The following is a 21,986-nucleotide window of genomic DNA, read 5'->3' on the forward strand; positions in this document are numbered from 1 at the left end:
TTACCCCTAGTGTCAGTGCGGCGCTGCTATGGGAGAGACGTCATGACATCCTGACGTCTCTACCATAGAGAGGGGTCGGCGGCCGGTGACAGCAGCAGCAGCGGCAGCGGTCCGGAAGCAGGAGCGAGGCTGGTAAGTATTGTGGGTTTTTTTTTTTAGGGTTTCAAAGCGGCACTACTACAGGGGGCACATACTGGGGGCACTACTACAGGGGGGCACAGCTACAAGGGGCAGATCTACAGGGGGCACAACTACAGGGGGCACTGCTACTGGGGGAAAATCAACTGGGGGCACTGCTACAAGGGGCATAGTTACAGGGGGCACTACTACAGGGGGAACAGCTACTGGGGGAAAATTAACTGGGGGTACAGCTACTGGGGGCACAGCTACTGGGGGCACAGCTACAGCGGGGCACAAGTACAGGGGGATAACTGTGGGCACACCCCTTCCCTATGAAGAAGCCACGCCCCTTCCCTATGAAGAAGCCATGCCCCTGTTTTGGGGCGTGCACCAACTGTATTTTACCTGGAAGGGGGGGAAGGGGGCGGCGCCACAGGAAACTTTCGCCCTGGGCACCACAAGGTCTAGAACCGGCCGACTATGATGTGACGTTCTGTCCTGTGTACCCTGTACCGCCCTACTGTTGCCGTACGTACGGCGCTGCGGACCATGGGGGTAATTCCAAGTTGATCGCAGCAGGAAATTTTTTAGCAGTTGGGCAAAACCATGTGCACTGCAGGGGGGGCAGATGTAACATGTGCAGAGAGAGTTAGGGGGGGCATTCGGCAGAGGAGAAAGAAGGTAATTAGGGAGAAGGGGAGAGAGATGATCCAGGAGGAATTAGTGTAGGAAATAGAGTTTGGGGAAAATGACAACACTCCGGAGGAATCTGGAACTACCCAGATGTTCTTGAAGCATTATGAATCAGTTTTAGTGATGCCACAATTCACTAGTTAATATCGTGTGCATGGTGGCAGGAAAACGCTGATCCCACGAGGCCACAGATTGAGGAGGTATGCGACGAATATTAATATTATTTTTTAATCTCTTCTTTCCTGTGGTCAAAGTGCTTTGAAGTTGTGAGACAATAGCGGGATGTTGGCAAAACCCAGGAACATATATTTTACAAAAAGTGCAGAAAAATGTAACTGCAGGAAGCATTTCATCGTCTTTTTAAAGTTGGATGTATATGAGACTATAGAAAAGAAAGAAGTTAGTGAGTAATCCAGGTAGGGAGGTTCGGGTGCACTAGTGCGTTCATGCTGGCCCTAATATAATACAGGGAGCCAATGGCGATCCTATCATAATAGCGGGAGCCAACGCCGGCCCTAATATCATACAGTGCACCAACACTGGCCCTAATAGAATACAGGGAGCCAACACTGGCCCTAATATAATACAGGGAGCCAACACTGGCCCTAATATAATACAGGGAGCCAACACTGGCCCTAATATAATACAAGGAGCCAATGCCGGCCCTAATCTCATACAGTGCACCAACACCGACCCTAATATAATACAGGGAGCCAACGCCAGCCCTAATCTCATGCAGTGCACCAACACTGGCTCTAGTACAGAGATTCCCAAACTGTGTGCCGTGGTACCCTGTGGTGCCTCGGGACACTTGCAGGGGTGCCCTGGGTTGGTGGTCCAGGACCAATTCAAATTATTCATAGTCAATATAATAGGCAAAACCAGTACTGGTGGCTGCCAGTCATAAAATATGTGGCCAAACAGAAGCAAATCTTGTCCCTCACCACACAACTGACCCTAAGGATGACATATAAATGCGATCTACTTAATGTAATATTTCTTTCTAAATTTCTCAATAAGAAATTTTTGGCCTAGGGGTGCCCTGAAAATAATTCTGATATTCTAGGGTGCCGTGATTCAAAAACGTTTGGAAACCACTGCTCTAATACCATACAGTGCACCAACACTGGCCCTAATATGTTACAATGGGCCAACACCCGCCCTAATATAATACAGGGAGCCAACACCAGCCCTAATATCATACAGTGCACCAACACCGGTCCTAATATAATAAAAGGGAGCCAACACCAGCCCTAATATCATACAGTGCACCACCTCTGCCCATAATACAATTCAGGGGGCCAACAACGCCCTAATCTCATACAGTGATCCAACACCAGCCCTAATATCATACAGTGCACCAACACCAGCACTAATATAATACAGGGAGCCAACGCTGGCCCTAATATAGTACAGGAAGCCAACACCAGCCCTAAAATAATACAGGGAGCCAACACTAGGCCTAATATCATACAGTGCATCAACACTGGCCCTAATATAATACAGTGAACCACCAGACCTAATTTCATACAGGGAGCCAACACCGGCTCTAATAACATACAGAGAGCCAATACCGGATATAATATCATACAGGGGGCCAACACCGGCCTTAATGTCATACAGTGCACCAACAATGGCCCTAATATCATACAGGGAGCCAACACTGGCCCTAATATAATACAAGGAGCCAATGCCGGCCCTAATCTCATACAGTGCACCAACACCAATCCTAATAGAATACAGTGCACCACCGGCCCTAATATAATACAGGGAGCTAATGCCGGCCTTAACATAATACAGGGAGCCAACACTGGCCCTAATATAATACAGATAGCCAACGCCAACCCTAACATAATACAGGGAGCCAATGCCGGCCCTAATATTATACAGTGCACCAACACCATGTCTAATATAATACAGGGGGCCAACACTGGCCCTAATATAATACAAGGAGCCAATGCCGGCCCTAATCTCATACAGTGCACCAGCACCGGCCCTAATATAATACAATGCACCAAAACCGGCCCTAATATAATACAGGGAGCCAATGCCGGCCCTAATATAATACAGGGAGCCAATGCCGGCCCTAACATAATACAGGGAGCCAACGCCAGCCCTAATCTCATACAGTGCACCAACACTGGCTCCAATATAATACAGGGAGCGAATGCCGACCCTAACATAATAGAGGGAGCCAACGCCAGCCCTAATATCATACAGTGCACCAACACTGGCCCTAATATAATACAGGGAGCCAACACTGGCCCTAATATAATACAGGGAGCCAATGCTGGCCCTAATGTCATACAGTGCACCAACACTGGCCCTAATATCATACAGTGCACCAACACTGGCTCTAATACCATACAGTGCACCAACACTGGTGCTAATATTCTACAATGAGCCAACACCAGCCCTAATATAATACAGGGAGCCAACGCCAGCCATAATCTCATACAGTGCACCAACACCAGCCCTAATATAATACAGGGACCCAATGCCGACCCTAACATAATAGAGGGCACCAACGCCGGCCCTAATCTCATACAATAATCCAACACCAGCCCTAATATAATACAGTGCACCAACACCAGCCCTAATATAATGCAGGGAGCCAACGCCAGCCCTAATCTCATACAGTGCACCAACACCAGCCCTAATATAATACAGGGACCCAATGCCGACCCTAACATAATAGAGGGCACCAACGCCGGCCCTAATCTCATACAGTAATCCAACACCAGCCCTAATATAATACAGTGCACCAACACCAGCCCTAATATAATGCAGGGAGCCAACACTGGCCCTAACATAATACAGGGAGCCAACACTGGCCCTAATATAATACAGGGAGCCAATGCCGGCCCTAACATAATACAGGGAGCCAATGCCGGCCTTAGTCTCATACAGTGCACCAACACTGGCTCTAATAACATACAGTGCACCAACACTGGCCCTAATATCATACAATGAGCCAACACCAGCCCTAATATAATACAGGGAGCCAACACCAGCCTTAATATCATACAGTGCACCAACACCGGCTCTAATACCATACAGTGCACCACCACTGCCCATAATACAATTCTGTGAGCCAACGCCAGCCCTAATCTTATACAGTGATCCAACACCGGCCCTAATATAATACAGTGCACCAACACCAGCTCTAATATAATACAGGGAGCCAACGCTGGCCCTAATATAATGCAGGGAGCCAACGTCAGCCCTAAAATAATACAGGGAGCCAGCACTAGGCCTAATCTCATACAGTGCATCAACACTGGCTCTAATTCCATACAGTGCACCAACACCGGCCCTAATAACATACAGAGAGCCAATACCAGATCTAATAGCATACAGGGAGCCAACACTGCCCTAATATCATACAGTGCACCAACACCAGCCCTAATATCATACAGGGAGCCAACACCGGCCCTAATGTAATACAGGGAGCCAACGCCAGCCCTAATATAATACAGGGAGCCAACGCCGGCCCTAATATCATACAGGGAGCCAACGCCGGCCCTAATATCATAGAGGGAGCCAACACTGGCCCTAATGTCATACAGGGAGCCAACACCTACCCTAATATAATACAGGGAGCCAACACTGGCCCTAATGTCATACAGGGAGCCAACACCTACCCTAATATAATACAGGGAGCCAACACTGGACCTAATATCATTCAGAGAGCAAACACCGTCCCATCATCATTCAGGGCGCAAAACCCAAGCTCTAATACCATACAGTGCACCACCACCACCTCCTAATATCATACAGGGAGCCAACATCAGCCCTAATATAATACTGGGAGCCATCTCCGGCCCTAATCTCATACAGTGATCCAACAACGGCCCTAATAACATACAGGGATCTAATATCAGCCCTAATATCATACAGGGAGCCAACATCGGCTCTAATATAATACAGGGAGCAAATACTGGCCCTAATATAATACAGGGAGCAAACACCAGCCCTATTATCATACAGTGCTCCAATACTGGTTCTAATATCATGCAGTGCACCAACACTAGCTGTAATATCATACAGTGCACCAACACCGGCTCTAATATCATACAGTGCACCAACAATAGCTCTAATATCATACAGTGCACCAACACCAGCCCTAACATCTAATAGGGAGCAAACACTGGCAGTAATATCCTATAGGGATCCAACATCGGCCCTAACATCATACAGGTAGCAAACACCAGCAATAATATAATATAGAGAGCCCATGCCAGCCTTAATCTAATACAGTGATCCAATGTCGGCCCTAATAACATACAAGGATCCAACACCAGCCCTAATATCATACAGGGAGCCAACATTAGCTGTAATATAATACAGGGAGCCAAAACTGCCCCTAAAATAATACAGGGAGCCAACACTGGCCCTACTATCATACAGTGCACCAATGCCATCTCTAATATAATACAGGGAGCCAACACCAGACCAATATCATACAGTGCACCAATAACTGCCCTAGTATCATACAGTGCACCAACACTTGCCCTAATATCATACAGGGAGCCAACACTGGCCCTAATATAATACAGGGAGCCAACACTGACCCTAATATCATACAGTGTACCAACACTGGCCCTAATATCATACAAGGAGCAAACACTGGCCCTAATATAACACAGGGAGCTAACACTGACCCTAATATCATACAGTGCACCAACACTGGCCCTAATATCATACAAGGAGCAAACACTGGCCCTAATATCATACAGGGAGCCAACACTGGCCCTAATATAATACAGGAAGCCAAAACTGACCATAATATCATACAGTGCACCAACGCTGGCCCTAATATCATACAGTGCACCAACACCGGCCCTAACTTCTTATAGGGAGCAAACACAGGCAGTGATATCATATAGGGATCCAACATCGGCCCTAACATCATGCAGGTAGCAAACACCAGCAATAATATAATATAGAGAGCCCACGCCAGCCTTAATCTAATACAGTGATCCAATGCCGGCCCTAATAACATACAGGGATCCAACACCGGCCCTAATATCATACAGGGAGCCAACATCAGCTGTAATATAATACAGGGAGCCAATATTGCCCCTAAAATAATACAGGGAGCCAACACTGGCCCTACTATCATACAGTGTACCAATACCAGCTCTAATATAATACAGGGAGCCAACACCAGACCAATATCATACAGTGCACCAATAACAGCCCTAATATCATACAGTGCACCAACACTTGCCCTAATATCATATAGTGAGCGAACACTAGCCCTAATATAATACAGGGAGCCAACACTGACCCTAATATCATACAGTGCACCAACACTGGCCCTAATATCATAGAAGGAGCAAACACTGGCCCTAATATCATACAGGGAGCCAACACTGGCCTTAATATAATACAGGGAGCCAACACTGGCCCTAATATAATACAGGGAGCCAACACTGACCCTAATATCATACAGTGCACAAACACTGGCCCTAATATCATACAAGGAGCAAACACTGGCCCTAATATAATACAGGGAGCAAACACTGGCCCTAATATCATACAGGGAGCCAACACTGGCCCTAATATAATACAGGGAGCCAACACTGTACCTAATATAATACAGGGAGCCAACGCTGGCCCTAATATCATACAGTGCACCAACACTGACCCTAATATCATACAGTGCACCAACACTGGCCCTAATGTCATACAAGGAGCAAACACTGGCCCTAATATAATACAGGGAGCCAACACCAGCCCTAATATAATACAGGGAGCCAACACTGGCCCTAATATCATACAGTGCACCAACACTGGCCCTAATATCATACAAGGAGCAAACACCGGCCCTAATATAATACAGGGAACCAACATTGGCCCTAATATAATACAGGGAGCCAACATAAGGCCCTAATATCATACAGTGCACCAACACTGGCCCTAATATCATACAGTGCACCAACACTGGCCCTAATATCATACAGTGCACCAACACTGGCCCTAATATCATAAAATGCACCAACACTGACCCTAATATCATACAGTGCACCAACACCGGCCCTAATATAATACATGGAGCCAACACCGGCTCCGTCTTCCTCCGCTCAGTACTCACTTCTGTTGCTCTGGCTGGAGAGCGCTGACATTAGGAGAGGTCATCTCCATCAATTCCTGGGCAAAGGTCTGTGGAGAGAAAGTTTGACATCAGGTCCAGGTATAGCTCAGGGAGGTGATGGATGCACCAAGCTGGGTACAGTATCGCCACTTACCTCACCATTCTCTGGGGGATCCCCATTACCGAACGTGCTAGTGACCACCAACACCAGCGTCTCATGCTCCAGATTGACGGTATCGTACTGGTCCATACAGATCACCTGCCAGACAGACAGATACAGAGAGAGGGTCACACTATCCACCAATCCATGACACAATGTTGTATATATAAAGGTCGCTGGGTGTGCTGTGTACACGATCCCCTAGGTCACGGTTGCAGATCCATTGATTCCCAACTTCTGAGTACCCCTATAGTTGCACCGGGATTCAACCAGAATACTGGAGTCACCGCATTGAACTGGAATATTGTACACCGGGATTGAAACACTACAGTCTGGAGTGCTGAGAGATGGGAGTTGCACTTGTAGTCAAAGCAGGTTTAGTGGACTGCAGGAGCTCAAAGGTTTAGCATGCAACTACGCGGAGGACAGCATTGCACTGGCCAATGCTGCATGCCGGAAATGCCCTTATATACCCTTAGCTGGAAGATGATTGGTAATGGATGTCATGTGACCGAACTCTGGACTACCATTTGTCACCTGTTACGGACCAACATGGTGGCGCCCAGGGATGCAGTGTGTGAAAGCCAGTGGGTAAGCTGGAAGCTGCAGGTAGAGAGGGTCGCAGCGGCGGTGGGAAGGCTACACTGAGTCACAGGAGTTCTGCCACGGAGCTGGAGCATGGAGCGGGGAGGTAGGTAACTGATCTGTCAGCTGCACAGAATAGCATGGTTAGTGACAGACTGCGGTTGCTATCTATTGCCATAGAGAGTATGGTCAGAAGCTAACCTGAGCATAGAGATGCCCACTGCTGTCACATCATTTCCGACCGATGGCTTATAACTGAAAAACATCGGTACCTTTGTTGCAGACTGGGTCATCACACAGAGTCCGAGTGCCTCTGTAGACGCACAGGCTGAGCTGCTCTTCCGAGACACCGAGGGCTCTGCAGTAACAAGTAGCATCGCAACTGCCAGTTTATGCATGCCCAGAAAATGCTGTTTAAACCGCCATGACACTCCTGCATTTACCCAACCACTCCCGTTACCAACCCCAAACACCGTCTCCCCGTCACTCACTCTGCAGCTAATTCCTACTCACTCGCTGCGTGTGCGCACTGCGGCTCAGATGCAGGCGCAGTAAGAAAACGTCAACCAACGTGCGTACAATAGCTGCTTTGCAACCGCATCTGAATAGGCCCTGGGTGCCCACCTCTGGGGTCTGACTCAACTGCACACAGGTCATAACGCTGATTACTGTGTTCCCGGAATTGCCCGCTAAGCACTGTGTGGCATAATGTGAAGTGGGGGCACTGTGTGGCATAATGTGAAGTGGGGGCACTGTGTGGCATAATGTGAAGTGGGGGCACTGTGTGGCATAATGTGAAGTGGGGGCACTGTGTGGCATAATGAGAACTGGGGGCACTGTGTGGCATGTGTGCTGGGGGCAGTACAATGTGGTATATTGGGGTACTATAATATGAGCTGGGTACATTGCTGGGCATTACTATAGGGATAATATGAACCTGGGCACCACTCTCATTCAGAAAATGAACTAAAAATAAAATAAACAGCTGGTGTGCAGGGGGGGGGGTTTCTCTACAGAGGGGGCGGGTCTCTCTACCGGGGGGAGTGTCCCTTCAGAATGTAGCTGTGGGCATCACAACGTTCTGGCTATGCTCCTGCATAAGAGAATGGTTTAATTCATGTATAAAGCAGACACAAATATAACAGACAGGAATCAGGTGGAATCTGATGTATTCACCAAATTTGGGAATGATCCAAAGTTAAGTGAAATTCGAGGAAATAGAAAAGGTTCGGCCGTTGTTTGGGCCAGAATGGTCACTCATCTGTCTGAGCTGTGATTCCAACCCACATCCGTTTACCCAGGTTCCCTATTCACTAATCTCAGGCAAAAGCTATGTCTGCTTAACTGTGCTGTTTCCAAACCTTAACACGTGAGTACCGACCCAGCCAATCAGCAACATCAGGCGCTGCCCGTGTCACAACTCTGCATGAGATAGAGGCATACCATCAATGGGCCCAATTCAGACCTGACCCCCCCCCCCCCCCCCCTGCAGTGCACACGGTTTTTCCCAACTACTAACAAATTTGATGCTACGATCAGGTCTGAATTAGGCACTATGTATAAGAGCTACCCACTAGTGTCGGCACGGACATCTACACTACTGTAGGTTGGGTACAGAACATGTGAAAGATGCGTCCCATCTCTGTATGCAGGCCTCACACTAGGCCTGAAGTTTGGCTACAAACCCATGAGACTCCCATGAGATGGAACCTTTTTTTGCACTGTAGCCACCCAGATGCCTCACAGAAACGCCCATTTCACAGTTGGAAAGATCTAACGGAGTACGTGGCCTCCACCAAGGTCCATATGCATGAGCATGAATAGTGTGGTGCATCTGCACTTTGCTACAATAGGTAGAGGTGTCCTCTTTTGGACCTTTGTGTAACTCAGAATCAGCCTCTTACCCCTCACTCCCATCATGTTCCCTAACTCTTCTTACCCTGGGGTCGAACGCATATGCGAAGATGTGGCAGAGCTTCTGAGCGTAGCTCTCAGAGCGACCGGTTTCTGTGGCATAGAGGATTGTAGCTTTTACCCTGCGGGCCATGGCTTGTCCCATCAGCTTAGCCGAGAACTTCACTGCACTGAAAGTAAAGCAGAATACGATGATCACCCCAATGAGCTGATTAATAAACACATTTATGTCACATGCTCCTCTTACACTGCAACACCAGGCAACGTATCATTATAAGAAGATACAGGATGATGATGATGATGATGATAGTAAGTAAAGCTGAAGGAACACATGCTTCCAGCAAGTTACATAGCGTTCAGAGCATGCCGTGTAATTTGAGACTTATAGACCCCATGCATACAAGACATGTATGTGTAACACAAGTTATAGTATGAGTAGGACGAGCTCCGGCAACATAGAACCTGCTTACTTTGCAACTTCTTTGAAGGTTCTCTTCCTAGTGATAGTACTCTGAGATCCCTTCCAGATATGGTGCTTCCATGGGTCAGTCTGAAATATCAACATAATTATACGAGGATTTCAAAGAAAACAATAGATGATGAGCAGGAGGACATATAATGGCCCTCATTCCGAGTTGTTCGCTCGGTATTTTTCATCGCATCGCAGTGAAAATCCGCTTAGTACGCATGCGCAATGTTCGCACTGCGACTGCGCCAAGTAACTTTACTATGAAGAAAGTAATTTTACTCACGGCTTTTTCTTCGCTCCGGCGATCGGAATGTGATTGACAGGAAATGGGTGTTACTGGGCGGAAACACGGCGTTTCAGGGGCGTGTGGCTGAAAACGCTACCGTTTCCGGAAAAAACGCAGGAGTGGCCGGAGAAACGGTGGGAGTGCCTGGGCGAACGCTGGGTGTGTTTGTGACGTCAACCAGGAACGACAAGCACTGAACTGATCGCACAGGCAGAGTAAGTCTGGAGCTACTCTGAAACTGCTAAGTAGTTAGTAATCGCATTATTGCGAATACATCGGTCGCAATTTTAAGAAGCTAAGATTCACTCCCAGTAGGCGGCGGCTTAGCGTGTGTAACTCTGCTAAATTCGCCTTGCGACCGATCAACTCGGAATGAGGGCCTATATACAATGATATCAGAGAAGACATCCATAGAGGATGAGCTGGAGGACATATAATATACAATGATATCAGAGAAGACATCCATAGAGGATGAGTTGGAGAAGGGCATATAATACACAATGATATCAGATAAGAAATCCATAGAGGATGAGCTGGAGGACATATAATATACAATGATATCAGAGAAGACATCCATAGAGGATGAGTTGGAGAAGGACATATAATACACAATGATATCAGAGAAGACATCCATAGAGGATGAGCTGGAGGACATATAATATATAATGATATCAGAGAAGACATCTATAGAGCATGAGTTGGAGGACATATAATATGCAATGATATCAGAGAAGACATCCATAGAGGATGAGCTGGAGGACATATAATATGCAATGATATCAGAGAAGACATCCATAGAGGATGAGCTGGAGGACATATAATATACAATGATATCAGAGAAGACATCTATAGAGCATGAGTTGGAGGACATATAATATGCAATGATATCAGAGAAGACATCCATAGAGGATGAGCTGGAGGACATATAATATGCAATGATATCAGAGAAGACATCCATAGAGGATGAGCTGGAGGACATATAATATACAATGATATCAGAGAAGACATCCATAGAGGATGAGCTGGAGGACATATAATATATAATGATATCAGAGAAGACATCTATAGAGCATGAGTTGGAGGACATATAATATACAATGATATCAGAGAAGACATCCATAGAGGATGAGCTGGAGGACATATAATATACAATGATATCAGAGAAGACATCTATAGAGCATGAGTTGGAGGACATATAATATGCAATGATATCAGAGAAGACATCTATAGAGCATGAGTTGGAGGACATATAATATGCAATGATATCAGAGAAGACATCCATAGAGGATGAGCTGGAGGACATATAATATACAATGATATCAGAGAAGACATCCATAGAGGATGAGCTGGAGGACATATAATATACAATGATATCAGAGAAGACATCCATAGAGGATGAGCTGGAGGACATATAATATACAATGATATCAGAGAAGACATCCATAGAGGATGAGCTGGAGGACATATAATATGCAATGATATCAGAGAAGACATCCATAGAGGATGAGCTGGAGGACATATAATATGCAATGATATCAGAGAAGACATCCATAGAGGATGAGCTGGAGGACATATAATATACAATGATACCAGAGAAGACATCCATAGAGAATGAGCTGGAGAAGAACATATAATATACAATGAAATCAGAGACGACATTCATAGAGGATGAGTTTGAGGATATATCACATGAGAGGATATCAGAGAAGACAACCATAAAGGATGAGTTTTAGGATATATCACATAAGAGGTTATCCGAGAAGACAACCATAGAGGATGAGAACAAATAGGGGAATTATCTTAGTATTTATTTCCACATACACAATGCAGCATAAATATGGTCTCACTTAGGCTGACCATATTATCCCTTTAACCTGGGACACTCAAGAATAACACAGGTTATGTGGCTGCTTAAAACCAGGTGAAATGTAGGCTTGTAGTCAGCCAGCCAGAAAACCTGTGTAATTCATGTGTCCCAGGTTAAAAGGATAACAGCCTAGATCATTATTGGCTCAATTGCACAATCTTATCCTTAGTGCAAGAGACTAGTCTGAGTTCAGTTGGATGGATAGAGGTGGCAGTTGGGTAACTGGTATAGGGAGAATTGGGAGAGGTGGTAGTTGGGTACCTGGTATAGGAAGGTTGGGGAGAGGTGGTAGATGGGTGCCTGGTATAGGAAGGTTGGTGAGAGGTGGTAGTTGGGTACCTGGTATAGGAAGGTTGGGGAAAGGTGGTAGTTGGGTACCTGGTATAGGGAGAATTAGGAGAGGTGGTAGTTGGGTACTTGGTATAGAAAGGAGGGTGAGAGGTGGTAGTTGAGTACCTGGCATCGGAAGGTTGGGGAGAGGTGGTAGATGGGTACCTGGTATCGGAAGGTTGGGGAGAGGTGGTAGATGGGTACCTGGTATAGGAAGGAGGGGGAGAGGTGGTAGTTGGGTACCTGGTATAGGAAGGAGGGGGAGAGGTGGAAGTTGGGTACCGGGTATAGGAAGGAGGGGGAGAGTTGATAGTTTGGTACCGGGTATAGGAAGGAGAGGGAGAGGTGGTAGTTGGGTACCTGGTATAGGAAGGAGGGGGAGAGGTGGTAGTTGGGTACCTGGTATAAGAAGGAGGGGGAGAGTTGATAATTGGGTACCTGGTATAAGAAGGAGGGGGAGAGTTGATAGTTGGGTACCTGGTATAGGAAGGAGGGGGAGAGGTGGTAGTTGGGTACCTGGTATAGGAAGGAGGGGGAGAGTTGATAGTTGGGTACCTAGTATAGGAAGGAGGGGGAGAGTTGATAGTTGGATACCTGGTATAAGAAGGAGGGGGAGAGGTGGTAGTTGAGCACCTGGTATAGGAAGGAGGGGGAGAGGTGGTGGTTGAGTACCTGGTATCGGAAAATTTGGGAGAGGTGGTAGATGGGTACCTGGTATCAGAAGGTTGGGGAGAGGTGGTAGATGGGTACCTGGTATAGGAAGGATTGGGAGAGGTGGTAGTTGGGCACCTGGTATAGAATGGAGGGGGAGAGGTGGTAGTTGGGTACCTGGTATAGGAAGAAGGGGGAGAGGTGTTAGTTGGGTACCTGGTATAGGAAGGAGGGGGAGAGGTGGTAGTTGGGTACCTGGTATAGGAAGGAGGGGGAGAGGTGGTGGTTGGGTACCTGGTATATGAAGGAGGGGGAGAGTTGATAGTTGGGTACCTGGTATAGGAAGGAGGGGGAGAGGTGGTAGTTGGGTACCTTGTATAGGAAGGAGGGGGAGAGGTGGTAGTTGGGTACCTGGTATAGGAAGGAAGAAAGGGGAGAGGTGGTAGTTGGGTACCTGGTATAGGATGGAGTGGGAGAGGTGGTAGTTGGGTACCTGGTATAGGATGGAGTGGGAGAGGTGGTAGTTGGGTACTTGGTATAGGAAGGAGGAGAAGAGGTGGTAGTTGGGTACTTGGTATAGGAAGGAGGAGAAGAGGTGGTAGTTGGCTACCTGGTATAGGAAGGAGGAGGGGAGGTGGTAGTTGGGTACCTGATATGGGAAGGAGGGGGAGAGGTGGTAGTTGGGTACCTGGTATAGGAAGGAAGGGGAGAGGTGGTAGTTGGGTACCTGGTATAGGATGGAGTGGGAGAGGTGGTAGTTGGGTACCTGATATAGGAAGGAGGGGGAGAGTTGATAGTTGGGTACCTGATATAGGAAGGAGGGGGAGAGGTGGTAGTTGGGTACCTGGAACAGGAAGGAGGAGGAGAGGTGGTAGTTGGGTACCTGGTATAGGAAGGATGGGGAGAGGTGGTAGTTGGGTACCTGGTATAGGAAGGAGGGGGAGAGGTGGTAGTTGGGTACTTGGTATAGGATGGAGGGGGAGAGGTGGTAGTTGGGTACCTGGTATAGGAAGGATGGGGAGAGGTGGTAGTTGGGTACCTGGTATAGGAAGGAGGGGGAGAGGTGGTAGCTGGGTACCTGGTATAGGAAGGAGGGGGAGAGGTGGTAGTTGGGTACCTGGTATAGGAAGGATGGAGAGAGGTGGTAGTTGGGTTCCTGGTATAGGAAGGATGGGGAGAGGTGGTAGTTGGGTACCTGGTATAGGAAGGAGGGGGTGAGGTGGTAGTTGGGTACCTGGTATAGGAAGGAGGGGGAGAGGTGGTAGTTGGGTACCTGGTATAGGAAGGTAGTGGAGAGGTGGTAGTTGGGTACCTGGTATAGGACGGATGGGGAGAGGTGGTAGTTGGGTACCTGGTATAGAAAGGAGTGGGAGAGGTGGTAGTTGGGTACCTGGTATAGGAAGGAGGGGGAGAGGTGGTAGTTGGGTACCTGGTATAGGAAGGAGGGGGAGAGGTGGTAGTTGGGTACCTGGTATAGGAAGGATGGGGAGAGGTGGTAATTGGGTACCTAGTATAGGAAGGATGGGGAGAGGTGGTAGTTGGGTACCTGGTATAGGAAGTAGGGGGAGAGGTGGTAGTTGGGTACCTGGTATAGGAAGGAGGGGGAGAGGTGGTAGTTGGGTACCTGGTATAGGAAGGATGGGGAGAGGTGGTAATTGGGTACCTGGTATAGGAAGGAGGGGGAGAGGTGGTAGTTGGGTACCTGGTATAGGAAGGAGGGGGAGAGGTGGTAGTTGGGTACCTGGTATATGAAGGAGGGGGAGAGGTGGTAGTTGGGTACCTGGTATAGGAAGGAGGGGGAGAGGTAGTAGTTGGGTACCTGGTATAGGAAGGAGGGGGAGAGGTGGTAGTTGGGTATCTGGTATAGGAAGGAGGGGGAGAGGTGGTAGATGGGTACCTGGTATTGGAAGGAGGGGGAGAGGTGGTAGTTGGGTACCTGGTATAGGAAGGAGGGGGAGAGGTGGTAGATGGGTACCTGGTATAGGAAGGAGGAGGAGAGGTGGTAGTTGGGTACCTGGTATAGGAAGGAGGGGGAGAGGTGGTAGTTGGGTACCTCGTATAGGAAGGAGGGGGAGAGGTGGTAGTTGGGTACCTGGTAGAGGAAGGAAGGGGGAGAGGTGGTAGATGGGTACCTGGTAGAGGAAGGAGGGGGGAGAGGTGGTAGATGGGTACCTGGTATAGGAAGGAGGGGGAGAGGTGGTAGTTGGGTACCTGGTATAGGAAGGTAGTGGAGAGGTGGTAGTTGGGTACCTGGTATAGGACGGATGGGGAGAGGTGGTAGTTGGGTACCTGGTATAGAAAGGAGTGGGAGAGGTGGTAGTTGGGTACCTGGTATAGGAAGGAGGGGGAGAGGTGGTAGTTGGGTACCTGGTATAGGAAGGAGGGGGAGAGGTGGTAGTTGGGTACCTGGTATAGGAAGGATGGGGAGAGGTGGTAATTGGGTACCTAGTATAGGAAGGATGGGGAGAGGTGGTAGTTGGGTACCTGGTATAGGAAGTAGGGGGAGAGGTGGTAGTTGGGTACCTGGTATAGGAAGGAGGGGGAGAGGTGGTAGTTGGGTACCTGGTATAGGAAGGATGGGGAGAGGTGGTAATTGGGTACCTGGTATAGGAAGGAGGGGGAGAGGTGGTAGTTGGGTACCTGGTAGAGGAAGGAAGGGGGAGAGGTGGTAGATGGGTACCTGGTAGAGGAAGGAGGGGGGAGAGGTGGTAGATGGGTACCTGGTATAGGAAGGAGGGGGAGAGGTGGTAGTTGGGTACCTGGTATATGAAGGAGGGGGAGAGGTAGTAGTTGGGTACCTGGTATAGGAAGGAGGGGGAGAGGTGGTAGTTGGGTACCTGGTATAGGAAGGAGGGGGAGAGGTGGTAGTTGGGTACCTGGTATATGAAGGAGGGGGAGAGGTGGTAGTTGGGTACCTGGTATAGGAAGGAGGGGGAGAGGTAGTAGTTGGGTACCTGGTATAGGAAGGAGGGGGAGAGGTGGTAGTTGGGTATCTGGTATAGGAAGGAGGGGGAGAGGTGGTAGATGGGTACCTGGTATTGGAAGGAGGGGGAGAGGTGGTAGTTGGGTACCTGGTATAGGAAGGAGGGGGAGAGGTGGTAGATGGGTACCTGGTATAGGAAGGAGGAGGAGAGGTGGTAGTTGGGTACCTGGTATAGGAAGGAGGGGGAGAGGTGGTAGTTGGGTACCTCGTATAGGAAGGAGGGGGAGAGGTGGTAGTTGGGTACCTGGTATAGGAAGGAGGGGGGAGAGGTGGTAATTGGGTACCTAGTATAGGAAGGATGGGGAGAGGTGGTAGTTGGGTACCTGGTATAGGAAGGAGGGGGAGAGGTGGTAGTTGGGTACCTGGTATAGGAAGGAGGGGGAGAGGTGGTAGTTGGGTACCTGGTAGAGGAAGGAGGGGGGAGAGGTGGTAGATGGGTACCTGGTAGAGGAAGGAGGGGGGAGAGTTGGTAGTTGGGTACCTGGTATAGGAAGGAGGGGGAGAGGTGGTAGTTGGGTACCTGGTATATGAAGGAGGGGGAGAGGTAGTAGTTGGGTACCTGGTATAGGAAGGAGGGGGAGAGGTGGTAGTTGGGTACCTGGTATAGGAAGGAGGGGGAGAGGTGGTAGATGGGTACCTGGTATAGGAAGGAAGGGGAGAGGTGGTAGTTGGGTACCTGGTATAGGAAGGAGGGGGAGAGGTGGTAGATGGGTACCTGGTATAGGAAGGAGGGGGAGAGGTGGTAGCTGGGTACCTGGTATAGGAAGGATGGGGAGAGGTGGTAGATGGGTACCTGGTATAGGAAGGAGGGGGAGAGGTGGTAGATGGGTACCTGGTATAGGAAGGAGGGGGAGAGGTGGTAGATGGGTACCTGGTATAGGATGGAGGGGGAGAGGTGGTAGTTGGGTACCTGGTATAGGAAGGAGGGGGAGAGGTGGTAGATGGGTACCTGGTATAGGAAGGAGGGGGAGAGGTGGTAGTTGACCATTTCCTGGTGGAATACGGGCGTCAGGCTGCCAGACATTGGTGGTACAATCCAGATCCAGTCCGCTGGGCAACCTCCCCGCAATCGGGTCTCGTGCTCCAAGTGCTTCATGAAGGATTCTGTAGCAGCGTGGTGGTCCACTATGGTGACCTTATCGCTCTGCGTTAGAGACAACACTCAGCACAGGCTACACATAGAGATCATCATGGTGGACGTGTGGCAGTAGTGTCCACTTACCTGGTAGCTGTATAGGACCGCAATGTTAATCTCTAAGGCTGCTCTGTCTTTCCACAGGGACGATGTTTTCTTGGTGTCCAGACCCAGATGTTGGGCCACAACCTGTAAAGATTGTGAATTTGTGTATGATGCAGCTAAAAAACAACGAGTCCTACAACACAGACTCCCAACTCTCCTGTTTCTGGGAGGACAGTCCCGCTTTTCAGGCTCTGTCATGCCGTCTCTCCTGCAATAGAAACATACTGAGAACAACACACCTTGGGCCTGAGTCAGAGTTGTATGATATTGCACAGCCGCAGGGAAGCGACTGTACAATACCGTACACCTAATATGCTAATACAAATGAAAATGCCGCCCAGACAGAGTGATCAGAAACCCGTTCACTACCGCGTACACATCCGCAGCCTACGCGCAGTCAGCCAATAATCCATCAATTGCAGATAAAACAACATAGCGTACAACTCTGACATAGGCGTCAATGGTTATTTTAGGTTTCCCATTTGGATGTACATAATTGTTACCTATAAATCTGTCACCAACATACATCTTCTCTTATCGCATAATATCTCCCTACCCGACCTCTCCGCTCTGCACAAGATCTGCGTCTCTCATCCACACTCATTACTCGCTCCCTTGCACGATTGCAGGACTTCCTTCTGCCTGCACCCACTCTGTGGAATGCCCTCCCACGCACAATAAGACTCTCCTCTAGTCTCCAAACCTTCAAGCGTTCCCTGAAAACTCACCTCTTCAGACATCTTATCACATCCCAGAACCGATCACTCAACCTTCATAAACTCTCCAATCCGATTATATCCCCACTGTACAGTCCACACACATCCCCCACATATCTTCTATTCCTTCACTTTCCCTTCCTCCTGACCACAGGTCAACGTCACTCTGTGACCATATCATGCAGCCCACCAAGAACCTCTGCAATCTGGTGCACAACTATATAATAGCTAGCACCTATCCTTGTGTATCAGTGCCTATTTCCCTATAGAGTGTAAGCTTGCGAGCAGGGCCCTCCTACCTCTATGACTGTTTGTTATTAGCCAGTTTTGTTCTATCACTGTTGTTTCCAGTTGTAAAGTGCAACGAAGTACGCTGCGCTATATTAATGCTGCACTGCTAATAAATAATAAATATATATGGCAATTTATAGGTTTTCTTTATATTTCTGCACTGGAGTACCTGCACACACTTTTATTTGTGACTAGAATTTCATTAGCTCTATAAGCACAGGGGCCGTCTCTTACATTGGGCCTAAAGGACAGTTACCCAGGGGCCCTTGGATTCTAATAGTGCCCCCACACGGTGCGATTCTTGCATGCTATTTGGTGTTTTTAGTTCATATAGCATCGCGGCTTGTTCATACCGCACCGTGTGTATAGTCCTTTGCGATGCGCGCTCTCGTCTAGTCCATGTCTCAAGGCAAAATAGTATGTGCAGGCGGGTATTCTTGTACTACCGCCCACTAAGGGGCCGATTCAGACCCGATCGCTGCAGTGCATTTTCACACAGTGGGCGATCAGGTCTGAACTGCGAATGCATCGCAATGTGCAGGCGCGGCGGTCCGCAGCGACTGGGAGCGACGGGATGGTGGAAAAATCCCATCGCACCGGCGAACGCAAGGAGATTAACAGGAAGAGGGCGTTTGTGGGTGGCAACTGACCGTTTGTGAGGAGTATCCGGGAAAAAGAAGGAGGGTCCAGGCGTTTGGAGAGAGGGTTTCCGGACGTCAGCTCCGGCCCCGATCGCAGCGGCTGAGTAAGTCCTGGGCTGTGCAGAGACTCTCCTGCACATGCAATCGCACACATGCACAGCGATTACCACCTCCCCCCTATAGGCGGCGACTATCTGATCGCAGGGGTGCAAAAAACGCAGCCCAGTGATCAGGTCTGAATCCCCCCCATAGTACATTGTAGTGTATTCAAAATTGGATGTAGTTCAATAGCATACCGCACTTAGTCCAAATCGCATAGCACGCATTGTCTAGGCTCAAACCGCACCTAGGGGGTCATTCAGACCTGATCGCAGCAGCAAATTTGTTAGCAGTTGGGAAAAACCATGGCCCTCATTCCGAGTTGATCGCTCGCAAGCTGCTTTTAGCAGTATTGCACACGCTAAGCCGCCGCCTACTGGGAGTGAATCTTAGCTTAGCAAAATTGCGAACGAAAGATTCGCAATATTGCGAAAAGACTTCTCTGTGCAGTTTCTGAGTTGCTCGAGACTTACTCTTCCAGTGCGATCAGTTCAGTGCTTGTCGTTCCTGGTTTGACGTCACAAACACACCCAGCGTTCACCCAGACACTCCTCCGTTTCTCCAGCCACTCCCGCGTTTTTCCCAGAAACGGTAGCGTTTTTTCGCACACACCCATAAAACGGCCTGTTTCCGCTCAGAAACACCCACTTCCTGTCAATCACATTACGATCACCAGAACGAAGAAAAAACCTCGTAATGCCGTGAGTAAAATACCTAACTGCATAGCAAATTTACTTGGCGCAGTCGCAGTGCGGACATTGCGCATGCGCATTAGCGACTAATCGCTCCGTTGCGAGAAAAAAATTATGAGCGAACAACTCGGAATGACCACCCATGTGCACTGCAGGTGCGGCAGATGTAACATGTGCAGAGAGAGTTAGATTTGGGTGGGTTATATTGTTTCTGTGCAGGATAAATACTGGCTGCTTTATTTTTACACTGCAATTTAGATTTCAGTTTGAACACACCCCACTCAAATCTAACTCTCTCTGCACATGTTACATCTGCCCTACCTGCAGTGCACATGGGAGGTCATTCCGAGTTGTTCGCTCGTTATTTTTTTCACGCAACGGAGCGATTAGTCGCTAATGCGCATGCGCAATGTCCGCAGTGCGACTGCGCCAAGTAAATTTGCTATGCAGTTAGGTATTTTACTCACGGCATTACGAGGTTTTTTCTTCGTTCTGGTGATCGTAATGTGATTGACAGGAAGTGGGTGTTTCTGAGCGGAAACAGGCCGTTTTATGGGTGTGTGCGAAAAAACGCTACCGTTTCTGGGAAAAACGCGGGAGTGGCTGGAGAAACGGAGGAGTGTCTGGGCGAACGCTGGGTGTGTTTGTGACGTCAAACCAGGAACGACACTGACTGAACTGATCGCAGATGCCGAGTAAGTCTGGAGCTACTCAGAAACTGCTAAGTAGTGTCTATTCGCAATTCTGCTAATCTTTCGTTCGCAATTCTGCTAAGCTAAGATTCACTCCCAGTAGGTGGCGGCTTAGCGTGTGCAAAGCTGCTAAAAGCAGCTTGCGAGCGAACAACTCGGAATGAGGCCCATGGGGCCTAATTCTGAGTTGATCGCAGCAGCAAATTTGTTAGCAGTTGGCAAAACCATGTGCACTGTAGCGGGGTCGGCAGATGTAACATGTGCAGAGAGAGTTAGATTTGGGTGGGGTGAGTTCAAACTGAAATCTAAATTGCAGTGTAAAAATAAAGCAGCCAGTATTTACCCTGCACAGAGACAATATAACCCACCCACATCTAACTCTCTCTGCACATGTTACATCTGCCTCCACCTGCAGCGCACATGGTTTTGCCCAACTGCTAACAAGTTTGCTGCTGCGATCAGATCTGAATTAGATCCCTAGCACAGTTCTCACCGTGTGTGCGCCCCATAAGGCGGAACTTCTCGGCTGTCTTAGGGCTCGGTGACGCAATTTGTGATAAATCAAATCACCGTGGCCATCGATGATGCAATTCATGGTACCATGGCTACCGCCTCCCCCGCCCGGGCCTACCCCTCCGGCGTCTCTGGGTATGCCGCACTGCCATCTCCTCTGCGTCTCGCAGTGTAATAATTACAGTGTAATCGCTGCGGGACACGTCCAGGATTACACATCCGTTATACCGGCAGTAATAGTCCTAGACAGAAGTGGGAGGCTAATAATAAACGCTGCTTCCGTACTTGGCAGCTGCTAGACGCGGGGTCCTGCGTATATATCCTGTGTGCTATTTCTGTACATACGGTATCCTGTATCTCTGCGGCCAGCACCGCGTAACAGCCGGAGTTTCCACATTTCCTCAGTAAGACGTATTCTGGCCCCATCATCCCCTCCTATATACAGGGAGCGGGAGCGTAGCCCGGGATTGGGGTGAGAGTATGTGTGACGTCTGCTGAGCCCGGGGTCAGTACTCATATAATTCATCGCTTACCGGTTACTATTACGCTTTATCAGGTTACAAATAATAAAACAAAGCAGCTAACATATTGCAGAGACTGAAACACTACGGCCGGATGTAAGGACGCCTGATTTTGGCGACCACGCGGGATGCCAGGTGAACATTTTTTAAAGGGGCAATCGCTTACGAGGCGGTTTCTTTCCCCGCTATCCTAGTGCAGCATCAAAAGACTTCGCTTTGGTGTATTCACAAATGTAACAAAAAGCGATACGGCTTGCTGTCGCCATAGCGCCACCAGTGAGGAACGGCAGCTAGCGCCAGCTGAAGAATCAGCGACAAATGCATGCGTTACCCCACAGCGGTGCCTGGTATAAGGGGCCTCTCTCCTCTCCTGTATGTTACCAAGGGGGACATTTACTAAGCAGTGATAAGAGCGGAGAAGTG

The 21,986-nt window shown here is 48.7% G+C and overlaps 1 protein-coding gene across 6 annotated transcripts in view; it reads right to left on the minus strand.

Annotated features, from left to right (window-relative positions):
- NOS3 (nitric oxide synthase 3) overlaps positions 1–21,986 on the minus strand; it is a 271,255-nt gene that overhangs the window by 19,482 nt on the left and 229,787 nt on the right. For all 6 annotated transcript variants that reach the window (XM_063924659.1, XM_063924656.1, XM_063924657.1 and 3 more), the window contains 6 exons: positions 17,381–17,482; positions 17,108–17,302; positions 10,043–10,122; positions 9,598–9,742; positions 7,068–7,172; positions 6,914–6,981 (listed from right to left, as the gene is read on the minus strand). In XM_063924659.1, the coding sequence (XP_063780729.1) occupies positions 6,914–6,981; positions 7,068–7,172; positions 9,598–9,742; positions 10,043–10,122; positions 17,108–17,302; positions 17,381–17,482 (695 nt within the window). The remainder of the gene's footprint in view (positions 1–6,913; positions 6,982–7,067; positions 7,173–9,597; positions 9,743–10,042; positions 10,123–17,107; positions 17,303–17,380; positions 17,483–21,986) is intronic.

The sequence above is a fragment of the Pseudophryne corroboree genome, chromosome 5, assembly GCF_028390025.1.
Source record: "Pseudophryne corroboree isolate aPseCor3 chromosome 5, aPseCor3.hap2, whole genome shotgun sequence".
In the NCBI taxonomy this organism is placed as follows: Eukaryota; Metazoa; Chordata; class Amphibia; order Anura; family Myobatrachidae; genus Pseudophryne; species Pseudophryne corroboree.